This window comes from Molothrus aeneus, chromosome 13 (assembly GCF_037042795.1).
Source record: "Molothrus aeneus isolate 106 chromosome 13, BPBGC_Maene_1.0, whole genome shotgun sequence".
NCBI classification, from domain to species: Eukaryota; Metazoa; Chordata; class Aves; order Passeriformes; family Icteridae; genus Molothrus; species Molothrus aeneus.
In genome coordinates this window covers 7,944,372-7,961,691 of record NC_089658.1, presented here as the reverse complement: position 1 = coordinate 7,961,691, position 17,320 = coordinate 7,944,372, and the positions used below count along the sequence as shown (strand labels likewise).

At 35.5% G+C, this 17,320-nt stretch overlaps 1 protein-coding gene across 1 annotated transcript in view; it reads right to left on the bottom strand.

Moving 5' to 3' along the window:
• Positions 1-17,320, bottom strand: part of WDR72 (WD repeat domain 72) — a 90,453-nt gene that overhangs the window by 39,357 nt on the left and 33,776 nt on the right. Inside the window, exons 14-16 of the mRNA XM_066558846.1 lie at positions 8,091-8,908; positions 5,214-5,305; positions 3,709-3,791 (exon numbers count right to left, since the gene is read on the bottom strand). Of these exons, the coding sequence (XP_066414943.1) occupies positions 3,709-3,791; positions 5,214-5,305; positions 8,091-8,908 (993 nt within the window). The remainder of the gene's footprint in view (positions 1-3,708; positions 3,792-5,213; positions 5,306-8,090; positions 8,909-17,320) is intronic.

The following is a 17,320-nucleotide window of genomic DNA, read 5'->3' as shown; positions in this document are numbered from 1 at the left end:
AATTTTTCCCATTTAGGAAGGTATTAATTCTCAAGTACAAGAAATTTCCTGAAAAACAGGGTGAATCTAAGATTTCAACCTCAACTTAAATATGAATTTAAATGAAATACAAAAAAATTTAAGTTTAATATATGTTATTATAAACATTTTAAGCTTATATATATTTTAAGCTTATTTATATTATTAAAAAGCTATTAAAATTGTTTAAGTTTCATATGGCTAAAAGTTGATGTGCAGGATCTTTCAAACTGCCTGGAAGAGAGATTGTTTCAACTCACTAATCAAGTACTTGTCCTCAAAAATACCTATAAATGCCCTTGTAAATTCAAATCATTAAGTGGAACAAAGGCTGTGGGTGTCCTTTGTGGCAAAATCCTTTATTGTAGACAAATATACCATAGTCAGGTCCACAATGTAAAAGTTCACTGCAAGTGAACCCAGCCCTATGTGATTCAATATAGCACAATCCTTCATCTTGTTATAATAGAACTTTATTTTACAGGGGACATCAAAGGCAGTTTCCAGTTCCTCACATCTATACAGCCCTGAGCTTTGGGGATTACAGATCCTGACTTTGCAGCAGACTCTTACAATATATCTATAATAATTAAGAAAGAGAAAGAAACACGGACACATTTTCATTGTCCTGGGGAAATTTTTGATGAAACAATTCTTACAGAGGTACACAAAAGATATCTGCTAAGAACCTGTCACTAATCTGGATCAGATGCTCTTTACTTCTATCACTGCTGTGCATGGCAGGCAGTATGTTAAAGCAAAAAACTGTAACAAAGGGCACAACACGAAAGAGGCACCTGTAGATGTCTCTGCATGTTACTTGACTGTGTCTGTACCTGCATTTCCACACTGCTTGGTGTGGTTTCATGTTTAGTTTTGTCTTCCCATGGAATCTTACTCCAAAAATTTATATACCTCATCTACCCTTATCACCAAGTTCAACGATCTCCAGTAGTTTTTCCTGTTTCTAACATGTAACAAATCTACATCAGCACCTTTCATTTTCTCTGATCACTTCCACTTTAGTGTCCTTCTAGATATAAATTAGCTACCTTATTGACTGCATATGCTTTCGTTTTTTCTCCTACAATTGTAATTGCTGTTGAAAATACAATGTGTTTTTTTAGTTTGGATTGTTAAACGTGACAAATTATGCTGCTTCTTTGACTGAGGAGGTATAAATAATGTATGTTGACCTATAAATACTGATATTAAAAGTGAAAGATAATTGTTCAACTCTGAAGCAGCAATAATACAGAATAATTCAAAAAGACAAGTGAACAAAAGTTGAGATAAGTAGTATTGTTGCATCCATACTAAGTTATCTTGGCTTTCCTTTCTACACTTTGTCAATTACTTCCAAGGAATAATATTCTCCTTCTGATGAGTGTGTTTAAGAAGAGAAGTCAGTCGATATCACTCCTGGTTATTGCTCAGGCCATAACCTCTACAGGTGTGAGCCTTGCAGAAACTGCCTCCCAAGTGCCTCCATAACAGTCACATCATGGGGCAAAAATACACATCAAAACTGGAATGATCCAGTCTGCTTCACTCTGATTCTGCACAGTAATTGTCAGGACAGTTGTCTAGATACTTCTACTGAACCATATATTTTTCTCCATATACCCCTCTGGAAACATGAACACACAAGTCATTTCTGGGTGGGATGGGAATGTGGCAAGGAATGGCTATATTTTGTCTGAAAGAGCAACAAAACAGATGAAAATGACCTTTCCTTTCAAAATATCTGGGGAAAAGAAAATACTAAGAAAATATTTAAAAAACATACACATTTTTAAAATCTTAGTCAGAAAATTACCTCCCTACAGCCTTCAACTTCCAAAAGTCAGTAGACCCTAGATAAAAAATTAGCAGCAGGTTTTTTCAGTTCCTTTCTTTGCACAGAATCTGTTACAGTGCTGTAAGGAGATGAGGAACCAATAATTGGTAACTCCTTTGTGTCATGCTTGAAAGTCAGTATCCTTCACAGAAGATCACAGTAGAAGAAGTTTTTAAAAACAGCCTAAATAGTGATGTTTTTGGTAAATGTACATGAGTGCTTAATCAGGCTGCTCAGGATTAATAAAATAAAACTGGGCATTAAACTGTGATTACACAAATAAGGTTTCAACAAAACCATCTTAATGTCAACAAAAACTATAGTTTCATATAAACTAGTGGTCATTAAATATCATACATACTGCCAACAATTTTTTTTTTTGACTCTTAAAAGTTTTATGGCACTTTGGTAGCAAGCAATCTAAAATCTGTGCTACTAAGTGGGTTATCAAAGCTTAGTACAGCTACAATGCTGTACCTGAGTAATGTTAAAATTTGAGAAGCATTAAGAGTGTGATATTTGCAGTACTTGACAATTTCAGTGTCTTACATTTAAAGTCTTTTCAGGTGAAAAATTGTGAAGCAGCTTATTCCATACCTTATCTTTCAGCACACTAACCTCCTGTACTAGATGAGACCAGTATCATTGTATACACTGGTCATTTGCTAAATGCACTCAAAAACATAAATACATAGATCTCACATAATCAGTTATGCTACAAAAACAACTTCATAAATATATTAACTACTCTCTGAAGAGTTCCAGTGCCTGACCAGGTCAGCAAGAGATTTTATGCATTCCACATGACAATTGCAATTATTGAGGTTTGAAAAGGAAAGGGAAAAACTCTTTTTGTAAGAGAAAGGGGAGAGAAAAAGAATTCAGAAGTAATATGGAAGATGTGCAGACAGCAGGAATATAATAAACAACTGATAAGCTCAAGATGAAATGCTGGAATCAATTGAATGTGAATATGTGCAGAAACTATTTTTGTCTAACAGAACAGAGGACTATTACTGGAGCACCCCTGCAAAACTCAGCTTTGGAAAATATTCTTTGCATTTGAAGTAGCAGAGAGTTGCATTCAATTTCAAAAGTAATATCATAAACTAGATTTGTAGCAGGTATTTTCCCTTTCTGGAATAAAATCCAATTGTTGTCAGAGTATAACATCTTGAGTTTTGTATCCCTGAATATTAACTCCCTCAAACAACAACACAACTTTATTAAAATGCATATTTCTAAAATGAAAAATGGACTCTAGATTTCACTGCTTAGATTGTTTCACTGCAGCCTGTCAACTCTCAAAAAGTTATTTATCTCTCAAGAGTTCAGATTCTTCACTAATAATAGGGATGAGCATCATCTGACCTGAAGAACTCATAATTACATCACTTGCAAGTTGTTCTTAAAGACTGTTGTAAGAATTAAAGACTCAGGATTTTTGCTCTTCACTAGGGCATTTTCAGTCTCTTCTATAATAGTACATTAATAAACGACACTGTTCTTATTTTGGCATTTTGTTTTCCTGGAGCCAAAACCAGCATTTTTGATGTAAGTTACATGTGGTTGTTAGGAAAAAAACTCATTCCTTAAATAAATGGTATGAATAGGAGCACTTAGATGAAAGATTAGTAGGAGAGTTACTTTGTCACATCTAAACATTTACTTTAAGGCATACTTCATACTGTAATACTAATCTGCTTTCCACAGACCTGAATGGCATGACTTATGTAATAGTTTCCCCATAAATTATAACTATTAGGTCACATTACTGATTCCAAATACTAAATTACAGCAAATGGCACTTAAGGATAACATTGCTACAACTGACACAGGCTATTTCCTACCTTTACAGATTGGTCGTTCCAACAACAAATGAGTTTCAGCAATGAAATGCTCCCAAAGTCTGGGGGATGATATCTACTCTTACCTGAAAAACACAGATAGTTTATGAACTGACAACATATAGAGAAGCACACAAACAGAAAAATATTTTAACATCTTTAAATTTTCAGCAAGATCCCTGAAAAGATCTGAAAAAATGTGATTTCTTAGAACACGCTCTCATCCAATATAATGAACACAGAGTGTTCAGACAATCTATTGCTTTAACATTTATTCTCATCCCAAATTAAATTAGTGTTGGGTCTTGGGGTTTTTTTGTGGTCTTTTTTTGGTTTTTTGCTGGTTTTTTTTCTTAAGCAGAACTGATATCCCATGGAGTATTCTTTCACCACAACTTCCTAAATACATTAAGAATACTTCTGTTTTGGACTACTTACCTATGCATTCCCTGTTCTGCTGTCCAGTCTGTCCTTGATGCTAAAGAACAGCTTGTTCCTAGAATCTCTGCTATGGGCAAGTCTCAGATCAGATTTTAATTTGTAAATCTGAACAACTGTATGAACTAGGAGATATGGCATATAAATTAGATTACCTTAGAATTTTTAGATCACTCAGTAAATCTATTTTTATGTTAATGAACATTTTAGTCACCATTTCCATGCATTTCCCCTACTTATTTTCTATTGTCATTTGATTTTATGTTCCATCTCTTTTTTCCAATAGATATTTCTGCGGTCATTGTAAGTTCTAGAGTTGGGGTGCGTATAAGACTCAGAGAAGGAAAGGTAACTAATTTTTGATGAAGATATTAAGGTTTACCTACACAGCACAGCATCAAGGTTTGATGTAAAAGAATTTGTGTTTTCAGTCTAGACATAGCTTATTCTGTAAGAGAACCACTATATTTTTCAGGTAATATGTACTGAAAAATGTCCATATTCTGATTAGGTTTTTATTTAAGTGTTCTTTCGTTATTTACATACTGCAAACAAGCCAAGGCTGGCTTGCAAAGCCAAGATTGACGAGCAATGGCCTGTGGGACATTAACAGGAACAGATTACTTTATTCTGCCCTGAGCCAGAAGTCTCAAGGCATTATTGAACAGTCAGGATGGCTCTTGTATTACTAAGGCAACAGTTTGCTTGGAGGGCTGTATATATTATTGGGTGGGCACATAATGGTGATGAGGGAGATGGGGGAAGGGGGTGAGGGCAGTGTTTGTCTTATTACATTGCTGTTTTTCTGATTGCTGGAAAGAGTCTTTAGAAACTCAACTAAACGTCTTGTCATAACAGGAAAAATATCATTGATTCCAGTTAACACTTTGTTTACACATTTTTCATGATATTCACAAAAGAAACAGTAATTCAGTTTCTCTGTTCGCAGATTGGACAGCATAAAGAGCAGCATTTTTTATCATTATTGAAATTCAATTCCATATTTTAGCAACAAAAAGCATGCAAAACCAGAACACTTAAAAGTTAATACTGCCAATTCACATACTTACTGCTTGGTAATTCCGCATAAAAATTGGGGCACGAAAGTGTTATGGCTTCTACATTTCGCCATTTGTCATGTACAGATTCTGGTTTCTGTGGACTTAAATAATATGAAACTATTAAACAAAACCTGAACACACATACAAGAAACCTTATGTATTAAGGTAGGGTTGGGGTTTTTTTACAGTAGGTACTCTGATGTCAATTACTATCAACCCCAATTAAGTTTCTCCTCAGAAGCCACTCACATTCTTTTGTCTACAACTTGGCATTGAAACATTCACAAATATACAACACTGAAAAGTCCCATCCAAATGCAGGAACTTAAACCTAATAAACTTTGAGCCAAATGTGATGCTTTATTTTGCAATAAAGAAACAAATTCATATGTAAAGAACTGAATTAAAACACCATTTTCACAAAAGAATTTGTCTGGGTTTTTTCCTAATACACAGGAAAAAAGTTCAAGGGAAACTAAAAGCCTTTTTTTATAGGTTTCCCTTTTTTCCCACAGTGGTAAATAATTTAGAGTATCATTACAATACTTGGGATTTCAGTGAATGGCTACAATTTAGGAGACTAGCATGTACATATGCTTACTCTTTCTGAGTCACTAACTCAGCAACCTAACCCTTGAAAACAAAGGATATGGATGGCGGAGAAAGTAAAAACCACACTCAAAATCCTTGCACAATTTAGAACTATTTCTTTTAAAAAAATCACTATTGGTAACCTGCATAAACTACATTTATGTGTCATTTTAAAAATAATATATTTGCCTTTCAAATTCACTACAATGAACAGTGAGTTGTAACATTTCAAAAGACTTTACAATACCAAACCACTCTGAAAGCTTTCAGCTTGAGAGCTGTAAGTTTGAGACACAAATGTTAAAAAGCAGAAGAAAACAAATTCATTGAAGATCTTTTCTTCCCAGCTTCTTCCTGTCTCTGTCCCACTTTTATGATCTGACACATTTTGCTGCAGGTTCCTTTATTTTCACAGGCTGTGTCAAGTTGCAAAAAACCAACAGATAGACAAACACCATCCAAGCTGTGAGAGCTGTCCTACTAACTGCTTCTGCAAATACTGTGGTGAATTAGAATTCAGTATCTAGGTTTCTTTTCCCTTGAGGATACTGCAGTTTTGGATAAAGCAACTGTCCAAAGAGATTTGGCTGCATACTGTACTTTTTGAAGGAAAACCCACCAAAATAACATTTGTTAAAGATGGTAGGGGCTTACATCTTAACATATCCTAGAGAAAACTTAAAAGTATATAGCATTACTTGGGCGGGGGGGGGGGGGGGGGGAGGCTTTTTTTTTCTTTGCAGAAACTTTAATACTTATTTACAGGATTTATGTCCCAAAGCCAGGATGTCCATGTCTGGCAAAAATGCTTGATTTTGGTATGTTGATTCATTTCAATTACACAATGTCTTTCCAAAAGAATACTTTCCAAAAAGCAAGCATAAAGTACTTTTTTGCATGGAAAGGAATTCATGTTCAAGCTGGAATCCTGAAACAAGTATTTGTGTAGGTGTTCGTATTCCAGATGGACCAATAGGCAACACGATTAGCAGCAAAAGTAAATGAGAAATGTGCTTTTGTCCTGCAGGATGGTGCACATGTCTTGAGAGAGGCTGAGTGCCTGGAGCTTTGTGGGAGATGCAGATATTTGCTGCAAGATCAATATTTTCTGTCCCCCCCTTCTTGCCTTGGGGCACAGCATCACCGACACTGAAGTTAATTGTCCCTAAAAAACTAAATACAGACCAACACTATGTTTGCCAAACAACAAAAAATTCATGGATAATATCCATTGCCTGATTAGCATGCTCTATTTGGCTTGGTGAAATAATGTTGAGCATGTTATTTTTCCTTTAATGCTGAAAAAGCATTTAGTCAATACATTTGCTTTGAGTAACATAAATGCTATTTGAGATGGTTTTCACAACATAAGGGCTGATGAGGCATTCATTCCCAGGAGCTGCCATCATTACTGGGGGCATTGTACTTCAGATAGTATAACTAGGGCAGACTATTCTTCTCTCTTATGTTTTATTTATCTGTGAAGTCAAGGGTTCTATGGCAAAGGAAGTATATTGCTTATAGGGAGTGGAAGTTTAAACAGCACAAATGTGCTTAATGCACATCTCACTATGTGCCTAAAGAGACCTCATTATTCTACTTAGTTTGAACTATAAGGAAAAGAGTGATCTCTGAAAAAACTGGGTGTGAAGCCAGATAATTCAAGTTCTTGCTCTTATGAAAAAAAAAATCTTGCATCAGTTTTCATCTGTTAAACAGAAAAATGTAAAAATTACATCCTGATCTTCTTTTCTTCAAAGAACATCTGTCAAAGAGCTCCAGAGAAAGAACACAAGCTCCATTAAAGAAGTACATATTTAAGAAAAGTTTGTTTCATTTTTCATCACTACAAAGGAAGAGAAGACTCAGACTATTCTTAGCTGTAAGGGACCAAGAAGGATCACCAAGCCCACCTCTTAAGTGAATGGCCTATAGAGAGATTGGACCCACAACCTCAATGATATTAGCACTATACTCTAACCAACAGAGCTAATCTCAAAGTCCTAAAGAAGGAGTGCAGAAGCTGAAAGTATGGAGACTTACTTGTTGAAGATCCTCTTCCCAAAAAGTATGTGACTGTGTGTGTTACCTAATAAGCTTTTCAGAGAGAAGGTTTGGGGTAGGAATAATACCAATTCAATAATTTATGCTTAGAGATTACTCTGCTGTGTTTGATTACTCTGTGGTTTTGGGACAGAAAAGTATAACCAAGTGAACTAGTGTGACTAGGAGGAATTAGATTTGGATGTAGAGGCATTAGAAAATATAATCCACTCATAATGAAGAAGTTCTTACCTTTCAATTTCATCTGTAACTGCTGAAGGTGTGTTAATTATCCTGTAGATTAAAGCTATTCTGCTAAATAAGAAAAATACTGTTTCCAAGTCCCTTGTTCCATAATCATTATTCCCATGTCCATCCTTCTGTCCAAATTGTCCTTCAGTTGCAGCAAGGTATTTGTTCGATAAATCAAGGACTCTTTTTGAAAACAAATTGAAAACTCCATGCTCTCCTAGCACACCACAATCAGTACATTTCCATCCTGGCAACATCAGTGAGAGGTGGCTTTCATCTGACACAAGTCCAAAAGAAACAGGACACTGAAGCCTCAAGATGTTCAGGTGTCTTGCACAGAGATTGTCTATTTCTTTATCTACACCCCATGGTAGGAGACATGACAAAAGCAGTTTGGCCGTATCAGTTGCCATGTTCACATCAATGTTTCCTGATGGCTGCATTCTGATCTTTCTTGAACTCTTCATTTTTTTCCATCTTTTTATGCCACCACCTTCTTCCATAGGCCTAGCTGCATTATTATCCCTGTGAACTTGGTCTGAACAAACAGTCTCTGCCTGCCCATCTACTTGAGGTACAAAGGCAGCAGTTTTATTTCTTTTTAACGTCAGTGCCCTTTTCTCAGTAGTACTTTTAGCTCTTTCTAGAGTGTATTGGTTGTGGAATGACTTTGATGACTTTAATCCATTGAGTTGAGATGAGAGAAGTTCCTCAAGTTTTTCCAGGTCAAATAAGAGAATATGAAAGTTTGCATTGTTCCATTTTGTCTTAGCTGGTAAAATAGTAAAGGGCTGTTGGATGCAGCTGGTATCAGTCAACTAAAAGAAAAATATTAAATGTCTAAACAGTTCTTTGTAATTTTCAAGATATCAGCATAGAATTGCCTATGGAATAGAGAATCTATTAACTCCATTAAGTTCAATTAAATTATATTTATTCAGTTTTGATTAAGTACAAAAAAAATTTGCTTCCAAATAGGTTAAGACACCCAGAGACATCTGTGTACAAATACTATAAAACAGGCTCCTTCAATTACACACCCATACTGTAGGTAGCACATATCTTTGCAAAAACTCCAGGCTGGTATTTCTTCCACTAAGTCTCATTTCAAGTTAAAAGGATTTTTGGAAAATTTTAAAGCATGAAACCATTTTTTTTCAAAATAAATCTAGAGAAGCAAATACTACAATGCTGCAAGATTTTTGCAAACCCTGAGTGTCTGTATGCCTTTTTATAATTTGCTACATATATATATAGAGATAGAGAGAGAGGATTTTTACGGGATAAAGACTACGCCTTTTGCTATTTCAAAACACGCAAAGCTACCTCCTTCTGAGATAAGTCACAGAGCAAGAACAATAATGAACCTAGGTAAATAAATCTACACACAATTAATTCACCTTAGCTCCATAGCTACAAATAATTAAGAGAAAAAGCTTAATAAAATGTTTGTGAACATCTGACTTTATCTTGTGCCACCCTATTTCCTACCTGCATCTTTTCTAGAATTCTCCATACTTTTCCCCCAACTTTGAAGCCCATTCACAGCAATGGCAATTCATAAAGAATAATTTCAATTCTACATACTAACATAATAAACACACATGGGTAATTGCTGCTGTTAATAAATGACCAAAGAACATAGTTTTTGAAACCAGAAGATTTGAGAAGAGCTACAGCTTCACTCAACTTTAGTATCACATGTTAAACTGTAGAAGTAACTTGATGATGATGAACTGTCAGCTGAACATAAGGAAATGTTCAAAATCATCTTCACAAAAAAAATTAAAACTTATTCCATTTTAGCCTTGCAGTTTCATTATTTAAATGATAAATTGTCATTAAGAAGAACACTTTACATCTTTTCTTTTACCAGTGCCCTTGGCACAAGGTGAACATCATGCTGTGATAAACTCCAGTGGAAGGGATGTCTCCAGGCACTTTGAAAATGACCTGATGAGTTCACAGAGTGACACAACATCTTATAATCCTGCAGCATCTACCAAAGTATGTTTTACCTTCAGGGAAACACCAGAAGTGAGGGAATATCAACTCCTTGTTGACACTTCTGCCTTTTTCTTTAAGCATTTATGACTGGTATGTTTTTATTGTCCTGCACAAGCTTATACTCTCAGCACCATGCTCAACCTATTTCACCTTCACAAACAGAAAGACACATCAAGAAGCAACTTTTCATCTCAGTAATACTTCTGCAAACCATCATGCCAACTTCCACATCACAAATGACACAGAATTTTCCAGATCACTCTTAGTTTTAATTTTCTTCTGATAATTTGAAGCATTCTACTAATGCAAAGAACTTTCTGTTGAACATAGTTAAATCTCAAAATAAATCATCACATGTTAGTAAACAGAGCAGCAACCAGCTCTAGCTGGAATGCAATGTTCTTTACCTCATCTTTCTCATGACCATCTTACCCAACTTCTTTTACATTACCAACTATGATTTTATAGGATTAGCTATTTTTAAACTGTTAATATTTTAGTACAAATAACACAAGGAAAAAATTGACTGCATAAACTCTATGACATGACTATTTAGTTTTGGGCAATAATATAATTTGGCTTTTTGTTATTTAGGGAATGATGCTCCCAACCAGATGAGAATGTACTCTAAATACATAATCTCATTTAAAGATCTCTATAGGGAGTCATAAGTAAAAGATTATAAGTGCTTTTTCAGTTTTTTTTTATCCCTTTCCTTTTTTAAAAAAATAATACATTGCAGTTAAGTACTAGGATTATTTTAATCTTTAATTATGCTGTTTCCTAATAGATAGGGAGCACCCCATGGAATGTAAATACTGGAACTCACAGGCTAGATTTGATATTAATTGACGCTATTATTATTTAGCCTGTCATTTTCTTCTACACACTTACAGTTTGCTTTCTTCTACACACTTATATAATTTGCTTGATTAACATTTAGAAACCTTTAGTGAATCAGCATCCAAACAAAGGAAAACACAGTGACAATGGCAATCCATTGAGATATCTGGTGATGCTACTACATGTGAAGTCACAATAAACATTGATGTTTTATTGGTGATATGAAAGTTTATTGACATTGATCCTAAAACTGTCTGCCAAGTTATCTTAGCTCTCTGCCACAGGCATTACATTCCAGTGCAAGAAGGTGGGCATCCAAAGCTTTAGACATAAAATGCCCTTTAGGACATATAGGCAAGCTATTCTCTGTAATAGAAGATTACAGAAAATGGAAAGACACCCATAAACTTAAATGCAAACCAGAGGGCTGGAAACTGCATTTTTTGAATACTGAAAATCAGATCAACAGATATTTGCATTATATATTGTACCTTTCCTTTTCTAGTTTAACCATTTCTAGTTTTTAAGTTTATTTTTGACATGGACAGCCTAGTGTTGGCTTTAAAGAAGCAAAAAGGCTGACTACAGACTAAAATTATATCCTGAGACTTGTGAATCTCTTGTACATCGCTGACCCACAGCAGAAAATGCTTTCTATATCCAGGAAAGAGCAAGATTCAGGGAGGCTTTGAAAAGCCAAGCTATTTTCCATGCATGGCCATCTCCTAACATCTCTCCAGCTTGCCACTAAAGATGTTGGAGCCAGGATCAGACAAGAGCTAGAATAAACTACTTCAGTTGGAAGGGAACTACAAGGATCATTTAGTCCAACTAGGCTCTCCAAATGCCCTTTAAACACTCACTGGCTTGGGGCATTGTACACATCTCTCAGAAGCTTGCTCCAGTTTTTTGGCATGCAATTCATCACTGCTCCAAAAGTTACAACCCTGTTCCTCTGCATCTTTTCCCCTTTACTCATTCTTAGCACCCAAGGAAAAGTTTTCCTGTCACTAAGGGGAGGGGGCAGCAGGGGGCTGTGCTTACTGTGGCCCCCAAATGCATCAAGACATGCCATTATCTTTAACAGATTTAGGACAGACATATCACATAAAAATTTCATGGGAAGTACAATTCAAGTGTTATTTTACCTAGCTGCCTTCTCATCTCTAAAGGCCTTTTTCCACTGGGATCCCGCTTGTTCTGGGAATGGTATTCCACTTAAAATATACACTTCCATTAGCTGACAGGGATTCCCATACTTTTTCAGCTCCTTGTACGTATGCACTTTCTCCACATATCTGCTTTCTTTACCAGAAGTATTCTATTGTGGGTTTTGTACTGAAAGCAGATTTGACAGGAATGATCTTGACATTCATTTTACATAAAGGAAACAAAGTGGTAAAAAAAATCACAAGGTAGAAATTTTAGAAGGCAAAATACCAGCATCAGCATTCAAAATATACTTAGAAGCTGCTTTAATATCACTGAATAGCAGTTGCTCAGTTCTCACAGCACTAGTAGTACCAACTCCCATGCCAACTAAGTCCTGAAGTATTAAATGTGACTTTTCTTCTAGACTTACAGAGTTCTTTATTCATTGCACTCCCACTTTATCCCAAAACCTAACAGGATAGAAGTGGCAGAAAATTGGTCCCAAAGTTTCCAGTACCTGCAGAAGGAATAATGATGTACAAATCCTAAGTGGGAGCTATCCTGTTGATAGCTCATATGCTGATTCTACATAAGACTTTTTAAATTATGTAATATTTAAGAGGTTTAATTCTGTTCCTTTAAACTTTCCCCTTTGAAAGAACATATTTTGATTCATAAACATGGAACAGGTTCAATCCCCTCCTTTACCCATTGGTTGCCACCTGCAAAGGCTCAGGAAAATATTAGACAGAAGTTGACAACTTTAATGAGAATTTTTAGGTAGATTAGGCAGGGGGAGACTGGAGTGATGTGTGGAGCTTACATGAAATAATGCCAAAGAGACTGGAAGGTTGTTTCATTCACAGAAGGTGCACCGCTGTTTTATTTTTCTTGGGGCCAGGGATTTTCTACTTCTGATTTGCTTGAGAGATTTTTTTTTTTAAGATATATAACCTTTATATTTTGACAGCAATTAGGCCATTGGCTTTTAATACAGATACAATACAATAGCTCACTGAAGGACATGATAAAAGAGTATGTCTTACCCAATGGACTTTTAAAGAGTGTTTCATTATTAAATATACTCACTACCAATAAATTAATGCAAACTTAATCATCAAAATACCAGCACCCAATTGTTTGCTCAGTGGAGCTATTCTGTGAATATCCAATTGTGTGAATGCCAAATTGACATATTTTCAAACAAGATTTTTTAAACAAAGTCCAACATAGAATCATCAAAACTACCATATCTCATAGGCTCTAGGAAGTTTTTTGACACGATAATTTTGGAAATATCACAATGATGTTTGATAATACCAATATGCTTATTTCAATGACATTAACAATTGTTTTTGTTATCTGTCTTCACTGTGGTCTTTTTATGACACTAAAAAGAAAATAGAAACTGTAAAGACATATAATGTCTGAATCAGTCTTCATTAACAGTACACATTTTGCTTTTAAGAAACTGAATTAAGGAGAACCCGCTATAGAAATAAAAGAGAAGGGTAGTAGAATTTGTCAAACAAAATTTATTGATGGGTGAGAATTTTTTGTGTCTTGATCAAGCCAGTCACTGGATTGTCAACAGTTCAGAGGTCATAACTTCTCAGAATCACATCTCATCACTGATTGGGCTCTGGGCTCACAAAAAATAAGTACAATCACACATCTGCTTGTAAAAGCTATTTAGGTACTCCTACCCTCCTGTTACATTTGCACTTTGTGGAGATTGAAGAACTGTTAACTGAAGCATGGTTACCACACCTAAGGGTGTTATACATTATATTGCCAATGACAGCTCTATTTTATTCTACATAATGTTTTATCCTTGATGGTGGGAAGGAATATGTGTGTTAGTTTTTGTTGGATTTGAATTTGCATTTTTCATCTGTTTTTAACTACTGAATGGGTTAAAAATCATCTTTTCTTGCAAAAAAAAATTTCTCTTCAATCTTTTTAATGGACATAGTAGCATAAGAGTACCTGCAAATGTGTCCCCAAAACATAAATCTATCTCAAGCATTCTTTTGCAAAATAGGAAACTTGTAACTGTCTCTTGAATTGTCACAGAAAACAAATACATAAACAGCGCACAAAATGGCTGGCACAGTGTAAATTAAAGCATTAAATTTATTTCTAAATCCTCTGAGCCCTCAGTTGCTAGAGATGGTAGTCGATAGGAATAAAAAAAATTGCCTCCTTGAAATGTGCTTGGTGAACAGCAGCTTGATGATTGGCAGCACAAAATAGAAGACAAACGAGAAAGCCTTCAATCTGCAGCTGATGCACAGGAAGAACATGGGGAGCTGAGTTTACAATAGAGAAAACATTACCAAGCTAATGGCACAGGCAATCGTTTGACCACCATGCATCTCTGATAGCAGCAGGGCATCCATTTTCAGTTAAGTGTTAGAGTACCTTTTTGCTTTCTCTGACCACTGCAGGGGTAAAACAACCCAGTGCGTGAAACCCACTGACTGGTAATAAATTACTATATTGGATACTTTTTGTTTTCTTTCAGCAATGACTTGACTGTGTATTCTTGCTATCATTACCAATTAAAGTGGAGCCCACGTTAGCAAGCTGTATCTAACTGTATATCAGTTCTACGCTCCAATTGCTTTGGCAAGAACCACGGGGTCAAGAGGCTCCTTTGACCTTTATCAGCTACCTCTCTCTGACCACTCACTATTTGAAGCAATCTCAGCTGAACAGATGGACACTTTTGCAGACTCTATAAAGCTTAGAATATAAAGATAAATGAAATTGTGTTTGGGGCTTCAAACTGGTTTATGAGCATAAAATATAGTTAGCAAGTTCCACAAAAACCTCAGATTTCAAATAGCACATCTTAAACCTACGCCATGAATGGAACACCTCTTTATCTACTGGGAAATTGTATCTTTTGGATGTGTCTTCTACATAAAAAATGAAAAGCTTGATGTAACTTATGTGTCTACTTAGCATTAAGTCACTTCCAAATTTCAGAAGACTAATTTACTTTGATCACTAAAAGACAAGCAAGAAGAAAAGCTACTATAACCTTTTCCCATGACAGCACAGCATACAGCACATGATCAAACATCATTCAGTGGAACAGTACTAAGAGAGTGAACACCACTCATCTATTTTTATGACTAGAATTTTGATGCAATAATTTAAAAAACAAGTTCCTTAAGAAATGTAAGATAGAGAAATCTGAAATGGGGGTCAAAGTTTTCCCTAAAAGAAACTTCAAATTCTCAAGGTCATGCTTGAAGAACTGTTAACAATTAGATAGAAATATGGTCTTTCAATCCTATTTAGGTATTTGTAACTTAAAAATAATCTAAGCATTGAATGATGTCTTATTTCAGGTAAATCCCATTAGAAGACCTGCTTTCTTGAGTTCATAACCTTTTTGCAAATACACAGCTATCTTATTTTCTTGCTCTGCTGAAAGGGCAAGCAGTCTAGGATATGTGCAAAGATGCATTTACTCAAAAATAGTTTGCAAGCAGCAGGTATATAATTGAAATAGCACTTAAACATACACCATACACCATCTCTAAAATAACCTGCTGAGGAAGAAAGGATGCAAATTATTGGCTACACTTTCATCTTCCCATAAAAACCATATGCACTTCCTAATCCAATATTAGCTCCTATCAGCAGCCCGCATATCACACCCCGGTCTAACCCTGACCACATCCCAAGCTTCAGATTTAGGGAGCACATGATGAGTTTGTCACTGAGAGTATCAATGGTCTCCCAAAGGGTACAAAGAGGCCAGCCTACCTTCCAGAAAGCAATGCTGGCCTCTTGCACAGGCTGAGCATCACACACAGTGTCACTATCCCAAAGGCATTTATTTTCCTTACCTTAAGACACCTTACCTAGTCATAGGACAGAGGATCCTTTGATGGGGGCATTCAGAACTTTTTTCTTATTCATTTACCCTTTTATAGCTCAGTACTCAGATATAAAGGACTATCTGTAAAAAGCCTGGAGTCAGTAGTAGTGCCCCAGTTTGCTTTCACATGCAATTTATGCCTGACCTGAGGCTTCATCATTTGGACAATGCAGTCTTGAACAAATGTGTCAATTCATGATGAATTTTCCTATATGAACTAGTATAACAAGCTGTTTTGAACTTGCCTTGCATTACTTTTATTATGGTATTCATTACAACTCTGTTCTTATTACTGAGGATGCCCAGATCCTCCTAATAATCCACCTCCCATGAAGAAAAAGCTACAGTATTTTTTGAGTTTGCACCAGTGTTTATCTATCAACTTAACTGCAACATAAGCAGAGTCACCCTCTTTCCTCCCAACTCTGTAATCTTTCTTTTTTCTTTTGTTAAGTCCCAGTGGAAGGCTTTACTATCCTCACAGCACTTTGAACAGTAACTGTAGCATCACTGCTGATGCATCTGTGGCACAATGTAAGTAATTAAGCCAAGGAGTCTTCAAATTCAAGCTGTGTGATGAATAGTCTAAGCAACTGAATAAACCCTCTTTTTATCATGTATGGAAGGCCACTGTCAGGCAGATTGTAGTCCAGATGGATCTACTGGGCACAAAAATTGCAATTGTTCAGGAAGAATTGCTAACACATCTATTGAATTGCTCAATGTGGAAGTCTGGTATCAAAATTTAGTGTTTCGCACATTTTGTTTTCAAGCTAACACCCTCTCTCTCTGCAACACTCAGAGTTTTCTATTGGATTAAATTAAAGTGTACATATAAAAGTAATTCTGGAGACAAATCTTTAAAACATATCAAAGAATAACAGGCAAGTAAAATTAATATCCTGAATATACTTCACAACTTTTCAACACTAGGAAACAAGTCTATCCTTTATTTTTCAGAAAAATATTTGAAGAAATGTATGACTTTTTTACAGACAACTATTGCTTTGCTCTGGAATTCATATCTCTGGCTGTCTGGGCACACTATCAGGCAATTCTAAACATAAGACTTTTGACAAAATCTTGTCTAATAATTTTATCATAGAAAGAATATAAAAGTGAACTGTAAATCCAGTCATCTTTAACATCTATTTCTGACATGAACAGTCTTGGCTGTGAAAAGTTTAGCTAGAATGAAGGAATAAGATGGTGTTTAAAATTAAGTATTATTTATACACTCAGTATTCAAATACTCTGCCTACATCTTAATATATTCATTATTTTGAATGTAAAAGTAAATTTTCTAACCATATCTTTAGAAATATTTACA